General features: G+C 46.6%; 1 protein-coding gene across 7 annotated transcripts in view; it reads left to right on the top strand.

Annotated features, from left to right (window-relative positions):
* unc79 (unc-79 homolog, NALCN channel complex subunit) overlaps positions 1-15,256 on the top strand; it is a 163,136-nt gene that overhangs the window by 33,717 nt on the left and 114,163 nt on the right. For 6 of the 7 annotated variants that reach the window (XM_080202363.1, XM_080202365.1, XM_080202361.1 and 3 more), the window contains exons 8-10: positions 1,899-1,963; positions 5,767-5,855; positions 6,321-6,361. In XM_080202363.1, the coding sequence (XP_080058489.1) occupies positions 1,899-1,963; positions 5,767-5,855; positions 6,321-6,361 (195 nt within the window). Of the gene's footprint in view, positions 1-1,898; positions 1,964-5,766; positions 5,856-6,320; positions 6,362-15,256 lie in introns of those variants that run through there. The other variant, XM_080202367.1, reaches the window with a different exon arrangement.

Raw genomic sequence — 15,256 nt, 5'->3', positions numbered from 1 at the left:
GCCCACGGATAACCTCACGATGCTCCACTTCTCCAGCTTCCACCCTAAACACGTTAAAGAAGCCATCCCCTATGGACAAGCCCTCTAAATACACAAGATCTGCTCAGATGAGGAAGATCACCACAGACACTGAACGATGTCCTCATAAGTACAGGATACGGAGCTCAATTGATCAATTGACGCGCCACAGTGAAAAACCACACTGACCTCCTCAGAAGACAACTATGGGACACGGCGGACAGAGTACCCTTCATTGTCCAGTACTTCCCCGGAGTGGAGAAGCTATGACATCTCCAGAGCCTTCAGCATGTCATCAATAAAGACAAACATCTCGCCAAGGTCATCCTCACACCCCCACTTCTTGCCTTCAAACAACCGCACAACCTCCAACAGACCATTATTGCAGCAAACTACCCAGCCTTCAGGAGAACTGTGACCACGACACCACACAGCCCTGCCACAGCAACCTCTGTGAGATGTGCCGAATCATCGACATGGATGCTATCATCTCACATGAGAACACCATCCACCAGGTGCATGGTACATAGTCTTGCAACTCAGCCAACATTGTCTACCTGATACGCAGCAGGAAAGGGTGTCCTAAGGCGTGGTACGCTGGGGAGACCATGCAGACACTACAACAACGGATGAATGAACTGCTCAACAATCATCAGGCAGGAGTGTTCTCCTCCTGTTGGGGAACACTTCAACCATCATGGGCATTCAGCCTCTGATTGTCGGATAAGTGTTCTCCAAGGCGGACTCCATGACACACGACAACGCAGAATCGCTGAGCAGAAACTGATAGCCAAGTTTCGCACAGATGAGGATGGCTTCAACCAGGGTCTTGGGTTCATGTCGCACTTATCTGTAACCTCAGCAATTTGCCTGGTCTTGCAAAATGCCAGTAACTGTCCTGGCTGCAGACAATACACATCTCTTTAACCTGTGCTTAATCTTCTCTCCACTCACATTGTCTGTACCTTTTAAGATTTAGTTACCTGTAAAGACTTGTATTCCAACCATTATCTTGTAAATTGAGTTTATATCTACTCTGTTTGTGAACACAACTCCCATTCACCTGATGAAGGGGCAGTGCTTTAAAAGCCTGTGGCTTGTGCTACCAAATAAGCCTGTTGGACTTTAACTTGGTGTTGTGAGACTTCTTACTGTGCTTACCCCAGTCCAACTTTGGCATCTCCACATCATGACTAAATCAAAATCCAGGGACCCCCTCCCCAACAGCAATGTGGGTGTATCTACAGCACATGGACTCCAGCGATTCAAGAAAGCAGCTCACCATCATCTTCTCAAGGACAATCAGGGAGGAGCAATAATGAGCAGTGCCAGTGACATCCAGATCTCCTGAGTGAATTTTTAAAAACCCATTGCTGTGTCCTGTACGCTCAGTCTGTTCCTCATTTTATGTGACATTAATTTTTTTTGTCTGAAGCCTGCTTTCTGTGATGGTGTGGGCTTTAGAAGGAGGCTGAGATGGAGCATCCGTTTCTGGCTGAAGATGATTGCAAACACTTAAGCTCTGCCTTCTGCCCCCATGGTGTCTCCTCTTTCATTAAGGATGGGAATAGTTGTGGAGTCTCATCAGGCATTTCATTGAATAACCTGCCATATGAATTTGCTCTCCAGAGAACTAAGGAAATTCCATCAAAGAATCTAGAGGCTCAGCCGGTTAAAGCCATTTTTAAATATGGAATTACCATTACTATTTAAAATTAAAACAAATCAAACACAGAAATGCCTGTTTCTATCAAAAATGCATCTTGACTACTTATCAGTTAAGAATATTGCATAATTTGTTAAAAATGCAGCAAATTAGAGGTTAGCCACAAATATCAGCTGTATCTATTTGCATCTAATAGTTTTCATCTTTCCCCTAGCATGGAATCCAATTCACTGTCAACACATTGAATGCCAGAATGCAATCAACAAGCCTGCTGTGAAGGTATTGTGAGTTCTTCCATTTATTAGAGATAAATTGTTGTCATTGTTGGGGCAGTCATTTTTCAGAGTACGTTGCTACCATTTTCTGAAACATGTCTGATTCAATGCCTGGGTAAAGCAGACTGCATGCACCATGTAGAATCTGCCTGACTCATTCACATTTCAGACTGTTACAGTGACGAAAGGTTTGACAACAAAATGACATGGATAAAAAAATTAAATGCAAGGACAGAGAGTTGTAAGGTTACAGAATGCACAAGTGGAATTCTGATTGAAGTTTGTGAATATTTTGTAAATCAGCTACGGGTGGGTGGTTGAATGAAATGGGAATAAGATAATATAGGAACTGTGTTGGCACATGGGATCAAGACTACTCATTACATAGAGAATGAACAGCTCATTTCTGGTTTGGCAGGGACACTGATTTTGATATTTAGTGGGGCAGGATTTCCAACCTGCAGGCTGGAATTCTGGCCGCCCAGGTGTTGTGATGTTTTGACTCCACAGAATGCATGTTTTTTTTTAGCAGGTTCCCCACATGGAAGCCAGTTAACTTAACAGGCTTGACACTGTGTTGAAGGGAAGTGCCATATCAGAGGCTGTAGCCCTGGAGATGTTGCTTGAAGATCAGAAGGCGCAATGGGTGGGTGTAGAGCAATTTGGAGGGTCGGAAGGGATCGGAGAAGATTGGAGACATATTGAGAAGCAGATGAGTAGGAGGATTAGGGTGGCTGGTAGAGAATTTGGGGAGGGGGTACCTGATGGGTTGGATACATGTTGAGTGCGGGGGTTATTGGATCATCATGGGAAGCGATCTGATCATGGAAAGTATGCAGGTTAATATTGTGGCTACAGGAAGCACTCTTTCTTGCATCTATTTATTGTAGTATTCATCACCTTTTTGAGTTGGCATGGTGACACAGTAGTTAGCACTGCTCCCTCACAGTGCCAGGGACCTGGGTTCAATTCTGGACTTGGGTCACTGTCTGTGTGGAATTTGCACAATCTCCCTGTGTCTGCTTGGGTTTCCTCCAGGTGCTCCGGTTTCCTCTCTCAAATCCAAAGATGTGCTGGTCAGGTATATTGGCTATGCTAAATTCTCCCTCAGTGTACCCGAACAGGTGCCGGAGTGTGGCAACTAGGGGATTTTCACAGTAACTTCATGTGTGAATGTAAGCCTACTTGTGTCTAATAAATAAACTTGGTTAAGTGAATGACAGTGAGGTAAAATAACTTTTTTAATGTAGCATGCAGAAGAAAATATGTATTATAATATTGATACCATTTTAATTGATTTGAAATTATTCTTAAGGCTTTCTTCACGAAGGCGAAATAAATCTGGAGAGAATGCTTTCAATATATATTCAATAAAATAGCTGTTCCATTGGAGACGGTATGATGAAGGCTTAAAATGACAACTTTCCATGGGTGAGGAAAGTGACACAAAGTTATCTTCCACATGTTTTTCAGTGTTTGACATAAATAAAACACACTGAAATTTCTCTTTCTGGGTTCCCTTTTCTTCTTTATTGCAGTCAACCCACAGTGTTCCATTTGATTCTGCTTTTTGTTCCTTGGTGCTCAGCGATTGAGGTATAACAATGATGAAGGCACTCACTTATCTAGCCACAAACCAGTTGCAATCAAGCATGCGTCAGAGACATAAGGGCGATTCTCCCAAAAATGTTCTAAATGCAGAATTCATGGCAAAAACTGATGTAAATCATTGTTTTTCAATGGGAGCTCATATTCTGTGGAATGTAGAAGTCACAATTGGGAATATAATTAAAAGCTTGTAGGTGGGTGTGGTGGGGGGTGGCTATTCACGTCAGAGTCTGACAGTTCTGGGCCTCTGCGCATGCACGGTGGCTCCGAACTGTTAGCCTGCAGTTTGCTGGTCAGCTCAATCATTGGCCAGTTCAGGACCTTTTGCTGTGCTGCCCCTCCCTATGGCCTGATTGCGGACACCCTTTCCATCCACGGATCAGCCCTGACCTCCCCCTGTCCCAGTGCACCCCAATTGCCAGCCCCCCACCCCTAGCAGTGACAATTCCACCCCCCTGACAGACACCCCAATGCCTGGTGGACAGTTGCAGGATGACCCCTGGCATGGGCACTTTGTCCCTTGGACAATGCCAGGGCGCATGGGCTGACACTGCCAGGGTGCCCATGCCCATTGGGCACCCAACAACCGCCCTGCCTGACCCGCTAGGGGGCCCCAATTGACCCCTTCACTCTTGTGCAGCAGGATGGGAGAATCACCCCCATAAACCTCACTGTACTTTTGCTATACATTGAGCAGTGCTTCTCGATCGTAGAATGGTCCAAAACATATATGCTCCTGACCATCTCTGTCCCCGTACCTTTCATGAATAATTGTTTCAAATTGATTTTTAGTTTACAAGCAGTTGTCTATTTAGAATTGGTTTACGATAATCTAAACAACTCCACTTTTAGTCTCAGTGGCAATTAAAATGTTGTGCGTGATTATTTTAGCTGCCATCAATTTTGATCTTCTTGTCCAATTGTTTTAATTCCCAGAGCATTGTTTTAGTATTATATGATTTAAATCACTTCTGGTTTTAACATATAAAAGGAATGAGGCAAAGCCAGAAGTTTGTATTCAAAGATTTTACAATTTTGAGTTTAAGCTGATCTTTTCTATTTGAAAACTTAGCTAAACAACCAGCCACTGGGAAGTGTTTACCTTATCAAGTTTGTTTTTCCTTCTATCAAAATACTTCATTTGACTGCTCAATAACAACAGTAAACATTGGCCTTTATATAGCGTTCTGAGGTCACAAGGTGCTTCACAAGAGTATTACCAGGCAAGATTTGACACAGAGCTATATAAGGAGATACTAGGATAGGTGACTAAAGTTTGGTCAAAAATGTTTTAAAAAGCTTCTTAAAGGAGGTATGTATGACAGAGAGGTTTAGGAAACAAATTCCAAAGCTTGTGGCACAGGCAACTAAAAGCACAGCCACAAAAGGAAAAGTGAAGGAAATTGGGCATACGCAATGTTTAACTCCTGAGATCATAGAATCATAGAATTCCTACAAAGCAGAAGGAGGTCACTTTGCATTGACCACAATCCCACCCAGACCCTATTCCCGGATCTGCACATATTTACCCTGCTAAAATCCCCCGACACTAGGGTCAATTTAGCATGGCCAATCAATCTAATCCACACAGCTTTGGACTGTGGGAAGAAACTGGAGTACCTGGAGGAAACCCACACAGACGCAGGGAGAATGTGCAGACTTTGCACAGACACTGACCCAAAGCCAGAATTGAACCTGGGTCCCTGGCACTGTGAGGCAGTAGTGCTAACCACTGTGCCACCCATACTGAGCCAGTCCATGCCCAAATGCAGCAAGACCTGGACAATATCCAGGCATGGACTGACAGTAACATTTGCGCCACACAAGTGCCAGGCAGTGGCCATCTCCAACAGAGAGAATCTAACCAGATAATCTAACCATAACCCTTGACCGTCCATGGCATTACTATCACTGAATCCCCCATTATCAACATCCTTGGGGGGGAGGAGAGGACGAGGAAGGCGGGCGGGTGTTACCATTGTATAGAAACTCAACTCGCCCAACCATATGAATATTGTGGCCACAAAAGCTGGTCAGAGGCTAGGAATCCTGTGGCGAGTGACTCACTTCCTGACTTCCCAAAGCCTGTCCATAATCTATAATGAAGATAGTTTTACGGTATAATGATGAGTTCTGTTGAACATTTAGTCCAGTGTGATACCCCAAATTATAGTTTTTCTATAACTTTCTGTTTTGAAGATGTGCATAGATCCATCCATCTCTGTGGCATTAGGTGAGAAGCCACCTCCTTTATACCTTTGTGAAGAATGCAGTCAAAAGATCGCAGGGTGAGTGCAGTTTAAATAATTAATACTGGTAACACCACACATCCCTACTATGGTACACATTGCTAAACATTTGAGGATAAGTGTGAGAAGCATAAACATCTGTAGCAATCTTTACATGAAACTCTTCTGCGGTCCCTATTATTTTGTAAAATAAAGTATTGGCCCAGTTAAATATTTGCTATTAATCAGCCCAATGTGTAATAATAAATTGCCAGATTGTCAACGCAAGTACAGAAACTCAGTGTGATCAATTGCTTCTTGAATGTGATCATGATTGTTGTTAATTGCAATTTTTTAATGAAGTTAATTGAATATATTTAAAGAGCATGTCTTCCTTTTTCAGTTTGAGACGATGATTTCTACACAAAATGTGAATCCATCCCTCCGTATTTTCGGATACTGTTGGCTTGCTGTTATTTCCAGGTGCTTCTGCTAATATTTTAAATTTCTGATTTTTTTTTCCAGAATACAAGGTGAATGGTTAATTGATGTGCTGCTACCGCAAGGTGAGTCCTGCTATCACTTTGCAGATGAAATGCAACATTTTTGCTTGTGCACTTCATTTTAGAACAAACCATGGTGTGAGGGAGTGGTAAGACAGAAAAATCTACAGCGTGAATCTGAGATTTTATTTCTTTCAAGAAAGATATACAGGAAAAATGGTTCGGGTCATTCTTTTTTGTTGGGCATGTACACTGCAGCTATTGCATGGAGCACAATAATTTGCCAGTAATGGCCGGAATACTCCCATCCCGCCTGCCAGTAGAATTTTAGCGGGCGGGTTGCAAACAATATGAAACCCCATTGACAGTCGGGCAGATATTTCTGGCTTTTAGATCAGCACGGTTGGACAATTCCGCTGAATAATTTGAAAAGCTTCAGGCACCAAATTTAGTTTGATATTTTTGTTTACTCTATATTTCCTGCATAGCGAGAGTGGCCGATTTTGGCAGATAAAAATTTAACTTAAAAGTATTGGGAGTAATTCTCCCATCCTGCTGCCCTAATTTTTCAGTGCCGTGTGCCCGGAGACTGGAGCGGCGACCGATTTGCACTGGGCATCCAGGCCTCCGCGCGACTCCCAGCCTAATATTTTTGGCGTGGACAGAAGCACGCAAAAAATCAGCCTGATGGACATTACCGTGTATTTACATATCTTAGCATGTTACTAGCGGGTGTGTGACTAGAATCACCGTCCCCTCTGGCGTGACATCATTCTGACAGGGTTTACAGCTGCTGTATAAAAGTTGGTTGTCGGCTTGGCAGTGTTGAAAAGAGATAAGTCTTATGGGGCTGCAGCCCCCAGTGTACAGGGGAGGTTGGAAGCAGGGCCTGGGAACTTTCTGCTTGGTGTGGGGCACTTCCTGGAGAGCTGGAAGTGCTGTCCACAAATCCAGCAATGTTCTATGTAGTCTCTGTAGGGTAGGGTGTTGTCCTTCACTGACTGCTGGTGTTGCTGCTGTCTTCGGCCACTGGACTGTTTCATTGGGGTTGGGGTCCTTTACTGAGTGCTGGTGTGCTGAGGGACTGGACTGACTGCCGGGAAGGTGAAGGAAGTGCACCATATGCTGCGTGAGGGCTAATCAGTTCAGGCAGCCGGTGCTCCAAGCAGGGGTGCTCTGGTTAACATAGACACTCATTCTGCATGTACCCTGCAATGAGTGAGAACCCATCTTATAATAATTAGGAGTCTGTCCCTGCCCCATGTCCCTGACCAGCAGCACATGCCTGGAAAGGAATGCTGTAGTTGCAGTTATGGCAATGACTGCAATATGCACCAACCTGCATATTCCTTCATGCATTAACGATGCCGATGGCAGGCAACCTAATCAAGTGACGCATGGCACCTCAGATTGTGTTGTGTTGCCAACATCAACAAGTGAGGATATTGGTCCCTGTGAGGGATTGGGGGTGGGGTTGGTGGTACTGGGGTAGATGCAAGCAATGACATGTATCTATCAATCTCTCTCTCTAACCCTCACCATGCAGAATGGTGGTGGCTGAAAAGGAGGAGGCGGCAGCTCAGGAGGTGGAGGGTGTAGGGAGGCCACACCAGGAACAGCCCCTCAGGAAGGAGGGCAGGGGGCTGCCGCTGTTGGCCAGGAGGTGGAAGCGCAGTCTCCTGAAAGGGTGGCCAGGAGAAGGAGGATGCGGAGGCCTGGGCAGTACCAGACCAGGACACCTTTCAAAGGGCTGTTGGAGGTCATGTGCTGTGGTCTTCTCCGCCTATCCAAGGACACAGCTCGGCATCTGTGTGAAGTGCTCGCACCTGGAACCTGAGGGGAGGGATGGCCACCTGCTCCAAGTAGAGGTTAAGTTGAAGGTGGCCTTAACTTCTGCCCAGCAGGTTCATTTCAGGCTCCCAGTGGCGACTTATGTGGGATCTAACAAGCCTCAGTCCACAGATGTGTTCACCAGGTGACAGATGTCTTGTTTGTCCAGGCAGGCCAATACATCCACTTTGATATTGAACAGGGTCAACAGGAAGCCTGGGCTGCAGGCTTCATCGCTTTTGCTGGGATGCCCCATGTCCAGTGGGCACTGGATGGGACACACATCGCCCTGCAGTCCCCGCGAAGTGAGGTGCAATGACTCATCAACCGAAAGAGGTTTCACTCTGTAATGTACAAATCGTTTGCGAACACTGGGTGATCATAGCATAGGTCTGAGCATGCCAGCCAGGGAATGTTCATGATAGTTATGTGCTGATAGACATTCCTGGGCTCTTGGAAGACCAGCCCAGGCCTCAGGGCTTGCTCGTGGGAGACAAGGGCTACCCGCTGAGGTCATGGCTGATGACACCAGTGTGGAGGCCCAAGACCAAGGTGGAGACCCACTACAATGAGGCCCATGCTGCCACCTGCTCCATAGTAGAGCATTGCGTGTACCCTGAGCAGGCCTATGTACCATTCTACTACGGATCACATGGCAATGCCTGGGGGTTGCTGGGGAAAGTAGGGCAGGCCGTGTAAAACATTTGGCCAAGGCGCTGGTATCGTGCAGCACCGCAGTCTATGCCTTGATGTGTGGGATTGGGGAGCGCTCAAGCTCTGTGGGGGGAGAATCAGAGACAGATTAGTCACAACTGTGAGGTTAAAACAACATTTAATTAAGCTCTTAACATTTTCCAAAACTTAAGGTTGACTACTGCTGATCTTCACCCGTGCTCTCATGGAATCTATAGTGCAGAAGGAGGCCATTTGGCCCATCAAGCTGCACCGACAACAATCCTACCCAGGTCCCATCCAGCATAAACCCACACGTTTACCTTCCTAATCCTCCTGAAACAAAGGGACAATTTATCATGGCCAATCAACCTAACCCACACATCTCTCTTAGTGACTCTACAACTTCTTAATTTTGTGCAGCCTACTGCTTCATCTAGGTGCTCCCCCAGCATGCACATCAGAGAAGGAGGTGTCCAGCTGTGATCCGTGTCCAGTTGCCTATGATGCTCTTGACAGCTGACCCCTGGATGGCTGAGACCTGCTGGGCCCTGGCTGACTTGTGGATGACACTGATGTTTCTGTGCCACCCTGTTCATCCAACTGGCCCTGGAATGCCCAGGCATGAGGAAGGGCGTAAATCAGAAGATCTCTCAACATTCGGAGTCTCCTGGGTGGAAGATCTTGGCATGGGCTCTGGCCATTCTTTCTCCCTTGGGGTGCCCACAGGCCCCAGAGACACTCCTTGGGACACCAGGATAGCTGGACTGAGCTCCAGAAGCTCCGGTGTCACCTGTGGCTCTGCCACATCTCGGAGGCCCAGATGTATTTACCCCATGGTCTGTGACCCCTCAGCCCTGGCCCCCTGCGACTCAGCTGAACTCTGGAACCCCTCAGCATTAGCCCTCTGAGACTGGGTTAAGTTGTCAGGGCTCACAGACACAGCCTGCTGTGTCTCCAGAATCCCAGCGAAAGCACCTGCCATGGCCAGCTGGACATCCATGGCCACAGACCAATGTGCCTCCAGGATGCTGGTGATACCCTCGGCTGTGGCCTGCTGTGTCTGCAAGATGGCCTGGAACCTATTACCTATGAGGCCAGATCCCTGTGTCAGACTTTCCATTTGGTTCCTTGCAGTATTGGCTTGATTATCACGTTGTGCTGACGCCAGCTCCTGTGACAGCACTCTGTTTGACTCCTCTAAACAGCCTTGCAGTCGCAGCATGGTTGCTGATGGCCCATCCACAACTGCCTGGGCTTTCTGCATCCCCACCAGTTTAGGGGCGAACGAACCCTGAAGCCCTGAACCTGGCTTGCGGCCAGCTGAACCCACACCTCTGGCAGCCTTCTGTGTGCCCGAGCCTTCGGATGTGCTCGCCTCCACCCGACGTGCATCAGTGGCTGCGATGTGTTCACCAGTAAGTGACCCAGAAGCCCCAGCACTAACATGACGCACTGTGGTGATAGTCTCTGTGTTGGTCAGTTGTGTTGTTGATGCCTGTACCGGTTCACTAGTGCTGTCCTCGGAGGATTCTTCAGGACCTCCCTCCGAGGTATCGGCTGAGGTATCCAGTGGGCAGGAGCAGAAGGGTGGGTGCCAACATCAGAAGGGCCTGGTGCATCAAGGTTGAGCACTATAAAAAAGAGCACACATTAGAGGAAGGGAGGGGAAAAATAACCTGCACAGCTTGGCACTTACTTCAAAGAAGATTGAGGAATAGGGTTCAGCTGATGCTCACTTGCATGTCAAACTGGCTGGTGACCATTCAAGGCACGTTCCCTCCTGCCAGTTCCAGGGCACGCTGCTCATACACTGTGAGTATCCACAGCTTTGGGATACCCCCACCAGTCTTCTCTCGTGGCAGTTGTGCGCATTTGTCTCGCAAGGGGGATTGAAAGCATTTGGGACGTAAGGGGGATTGAAAGCATGATGCATTGAAGGACATGGGGTGCAACGTGTGTTGGTGTTGGGGAGCTTGTCATGGCCGTTTCTGGAAAATGGGTCCACACTAGGGTGGGGCTGATTGGGGTGGAGTTGGGGGAAGCAAGAGGCTTGGTGACAGTACCGAGGGGGTGAAGGGGGGATAGGTGGCTGCCCTTGAGGTGAATTGGGTTTTTTTGACATTGTAGGCACAGCACGTGTACAGCTTAGCGTGGAGAGAGGATTGGTTGTTTAATAAGAGGCACAGAGTTGGTATCAATGGGTGCTACAGATTTCAGAATGGGATGCAGTCTCACCCTTGCAGCCCGGAGAAGATCATACATTTTCTTGCGGCACCACTGACCGAGGGGGGTCAGTGTCCTGGCATTCACAGACAATACCACCATCTCCCAAAACGCATTTGCTGTGTGACCCCTTGGGTGACAGTCCTGAGTGGGGTAGAGCAGCTGGCACCTCTCTTCTACCTCATGTAGCAGGTGACCCTGCTCACTCTCCACAAATCGCAGTGTACTTTTTTTTGGGGCCATCTTCCTAGTGTGACTGGCTATGTGTCCATTATTGCAGCTTGTGCACAGCTCTGACTTTTTAAAGGAATTCAGGCGCAGTCACTTTGGACCATTAATGGGCCCATTAGGTACATTTCCTTGAGAATAATGTACAGGTAATCTGGTTTCAATAGAGGGTGAGCCATCTCCACAGATGCTGATTGGGTGAACTCAACAAGGTATTGTGGGGAGTTGTGGGGGGGGGGGCAGTACAATGCTCAGGGCACTTACTCTACAAGGTACTGTGTCTGGGAGGGGAGGGGTTCTCACGAGGGGAAATGCTCGCAGGCAAGGGGTGTATTTGGTAGTACAGTGTCTGTGTGTGAAGTGTCGGGGAGGAATGGGGAGGCCAGGAGGCCAGTGATGTCCGGGTTAGTGGGGGATGGGGAGGCCAGGAGGCCAGTGGTACTTTGGTAGGGGTAGGGGGTAAGCAGCCAGCAATGTCTGTAGGTGGTTGAGGCCAGCAATATCCATGGGGTATTTGAGGCTAGCAATTTCAATGCTGGGAGGATTTGATCAGCGATCTCCCAAGGATGTGCGCATGCGCAGTGTCCCCGCTCAGCGGTTTGACTTCACCTCTTCAGCAGGAATGGGTCCCGCCCACAGCTTTTCAGAGTGATGTAGACTAGTGCCCTCGGCAGTGCAAAGAGTGTGGGAGATTCATTTTGAAACTTCTGCTGAGAAAAAACCAGCGTGATTTACTCCAGAATTTGACACGTTGCTGAGAGAATCGCCACCATTGCTTTTATTTGCTGATTTTATGGAATTCTGCACTACTTTCACAGTCAGGCCTCATTACCACTCTGTTGGGGATTGCACTTTTGGAGCAGCTTGCTCATTGAGGGGAGAGATACAAATCTGGATGATTCAGTATGGAGCCCAGCCAGTGCAAATAAGTTAACTGGGAAAGAGGAGGAGGCAATCCCAGAGGAGATTTGCAGGGCAGAGGACTTCTGGAATGTACCTATTTTAGCCCTGCAAATATTGTTTTAAAATCTTGTGGTAATGGTTTTGAGGAGGCTTTAGCAGTTCCTTTAATGCCATGCCAAGTCCACTTCATCTATTCAAAATTTCCTGGGCCGTCAATTTCAAGGCCCCACTGAAATCGCAGTCACCTTGACCTTGGTGGCAACAGGGTGATAGGCCGTCTGTAATTTTCAATGTATGGCCACTCCCATTCCTGCCTGATGGATGTGAGAAGTGGGAATTGCTTCTCTGCCTTTTGGGTAAAATTAAGTGTTGGTCAGATGAAACATAAGATAAGGTGCAATGCCTTATCTTGACAGCTTGGACCTTGTTTGTCCCTTTTATGGGAACCATGAATTGGATCCAATGGGATTTTGAATTTTTTTTTTGAGCAAGCAAGGCATGGATTCAGGTTTGCCCGGTCCACTATGAGCATTGGCTTTGTAACTTCAAGGATGGAGTAAAAGATTTTTAAGAAGTGTCAGATCAAGCCCAAGATGGGATCCCTTATCTTGGGTGGCATGGTGGCCCAGTCGTTAGCACTGCCGTTTCGCAGCGCCAGAGACCCGGATTCAACTCCTGCCTCGGTTGACTGACTGTGTGGAGTCTGCACGTTCTCCCTGTGTGTGCGTAAGTTTCCTCCCATACTCCAAAGATGTCTGGGTAAGGTGAATTGGCCATGATAAATTGGCCTTGGTGTCAGGAGGATTAGCAGAGGAAATACATGGGGTCATGGGGATAGAGTCTGGGTGGGATTGTTGTTGGTGCAGGTTCGATGGACCGAAATGCCTCCTTCTGCACTGTAAGGATTCTGTGATTGTCAACTTGGATCTTGTTTGTCTCTATCTTGAAGACCATAAATTGGATTCAATTTGAATTTGAATTGGTTGTTTTGGAGCAAGCAAGATGATGGGTTTAAGGTTTAAGGCCCAATATTGCGGATACTGAATCTAAAACAAAAACAGAAAATGCAGGAGAAACTCAGCATTTGTGGAGAGAGAATAGAACCAACTTTGTGAGAATGACCCTTCATCAGAGCTCAGGATTAAGGGCTTGCCCTGTCCACTCTGCTCATTGGCTTTGTAACTTTGAGAAAGGAATAAATTAAAAAAAAATGAATATCAATTCCTTTATCTTGACATACAGAGAGCTTCCCAAGCTTGCAGGCAGAAATTTGGTTCAAAAATGTATTTAGTTGTATTTAATTTTAAATGTTGTCTTCATTAAGCCTTTTTAGGTTCCCTAAAACCATTTTCACTTTCTGAGAGAGTGATCTGACAAGCTGCATGTTGATCACTGCCAGTGTGCAGCTTTTGAGCTGGTTGCTAGGAGCAATGTGGGCACTGTTGGCGTGACTTGTTTGCTGGCTTTATCTCAACTCATACTGTTGAAGAAATATTGACCTTCTTCCTTTTGAAATTCATGTCATTATCCCTTCCATTATAGAATGCTCATAAGTCCAAGAAATACATAATTTGCAGGGACATGGAAAGAATCTCTCGCACACTTGAGTGCCTTGGTCATAGAAATTCTTGGTAAAGTGAGAGCAAAATGAGCCTCAGACCCTCCCATTTCTCCTTGCAATTCTTGCTGGTAAGTTAACTCCTTCAAATTGTGCCAAGTTTTGGTGGAAAGTGAAATGTGCATACATAAGGATACTGTGTCCATAATGGCTTTTGGATGCACTCCTACTTAAAGTAATTTCCCTCAAACTTTCCATAGCAACAGAATTGGCATCATATTGATAGGTACTGCTGAAATTGCTGGTGAAGGCATTACAAACAGCAGAAAAGTGAACGAAAGCCCTATGTGCTTGAATTTACAAGCAGTATATAATGTAAATCATGTATTATTAGCTCTTCTCTTCTCACCAGCTAAGGAATTGACAGAAGTGTGGAATTACCATTGACTGTTGTTCTGTTGTTGACTGGTAGTAAGGCCTGGACTTTCATCCTCTAGGTGGGTAGGGGCAGTCTGCCTCAGGAGCAATAGCCCACAAAGATGGGATCTTCATTATTGAGGAAGTGGTGAGAGTTGGAGTTGGGCCTGCTGACCTGAGAGGAAATATGGAGGCAACCATAGGGGTGCCTGAAGCAGAGGTGGTCTGTTTAAACAGCCTATTTTGGCACCATGGGGCTTTGTCCCAGTTCATTAGAAACACAAATGCCCTCCCTTACACCTCACACCCCCTTCACCCTCCAAACACTGCCATGATCCATCCATACCACCTCATGCCCGCACTCAGCCCCTATGTCCCCATCTGCCCCTATACCCAGCCCCTATTCCCCTAATGCTCCTTATGTCAAGCTCTGTCCTTCCACCAACTCACTTGGCCTCATGCCCTTACCCTCAGCTATGACATTTTCATGTCCATTAATCACTATTTCCTTGAACCAATTCACCCTGTGCATATAGTGGATAAGAGAGAGAGCAGATCTCTGTGTAAGAGAGTCTGCGAATGTGTGAGAGAGAAAGAAAGCATGAGTGTGAATGAGAGTGAGTGTGTATGAGACAGAGAGAGAGTAGTTTGTGTGTGAGAAAGAGTGAGTGTGAGAGAATGTGTGAGAGAGAGCATGAGTGTGAGAGCACGAGAATGTGAGAGGGACTGTCTGTGTGAGAAAGTGACTTTGAGAGCTGAGATTGGGTGTGTGTAAGAAAGCGAGTGTGTGTTTCTGCGGTGTGTGAGAGTGAATATGTGTTGGAGTGAGTGTACGTGCAAAAGTTAGTGTGTGAGAGAATGAATCTGTGTGTGTGTGTGTGTGTGTGTGTGTGTGTGTGTGTGTGTGTGTGTGTGTGTGTGTGTGTGTGTGTGTGTGTGTGTGTGTGTGTCCAGCTCATTCTCAGGATTCTCACTCACCCTCACCCCCACACAGAGTGTGGGTGAAGGGATTTGAGCTGGGCACACACAATCACACACACTCTCACACTCACTCTAATGGTCATCTTTATTAATAACTTATTTTTTTAAGTGATCAATGTTTTTGTTCAGAAATTTGTTTCTTT

The sequence above is a fragment of the Carcharhinus amblyrhynchos genome, chromosome 14, assembly GCF_965287045.1.
Source record: "Carcharhinus amblyrhynchos chromosome 14, sCarAmb.v2.hapA, whole genome shotgun sequence".
NCBI classification, from domain to species: domain Eukaryota; kingdom Metazoa; phylum Chordata; class Chondrichthyes; order Carcharhiniformes; family Carcharhinidae; genus Carcharhinus; species Carcharhinus amblyrhynchos.
Note: the sequence above shows the minus strand (reverse complement) of the source record. Positions and strands in the feature narration are given on the sequence as shown.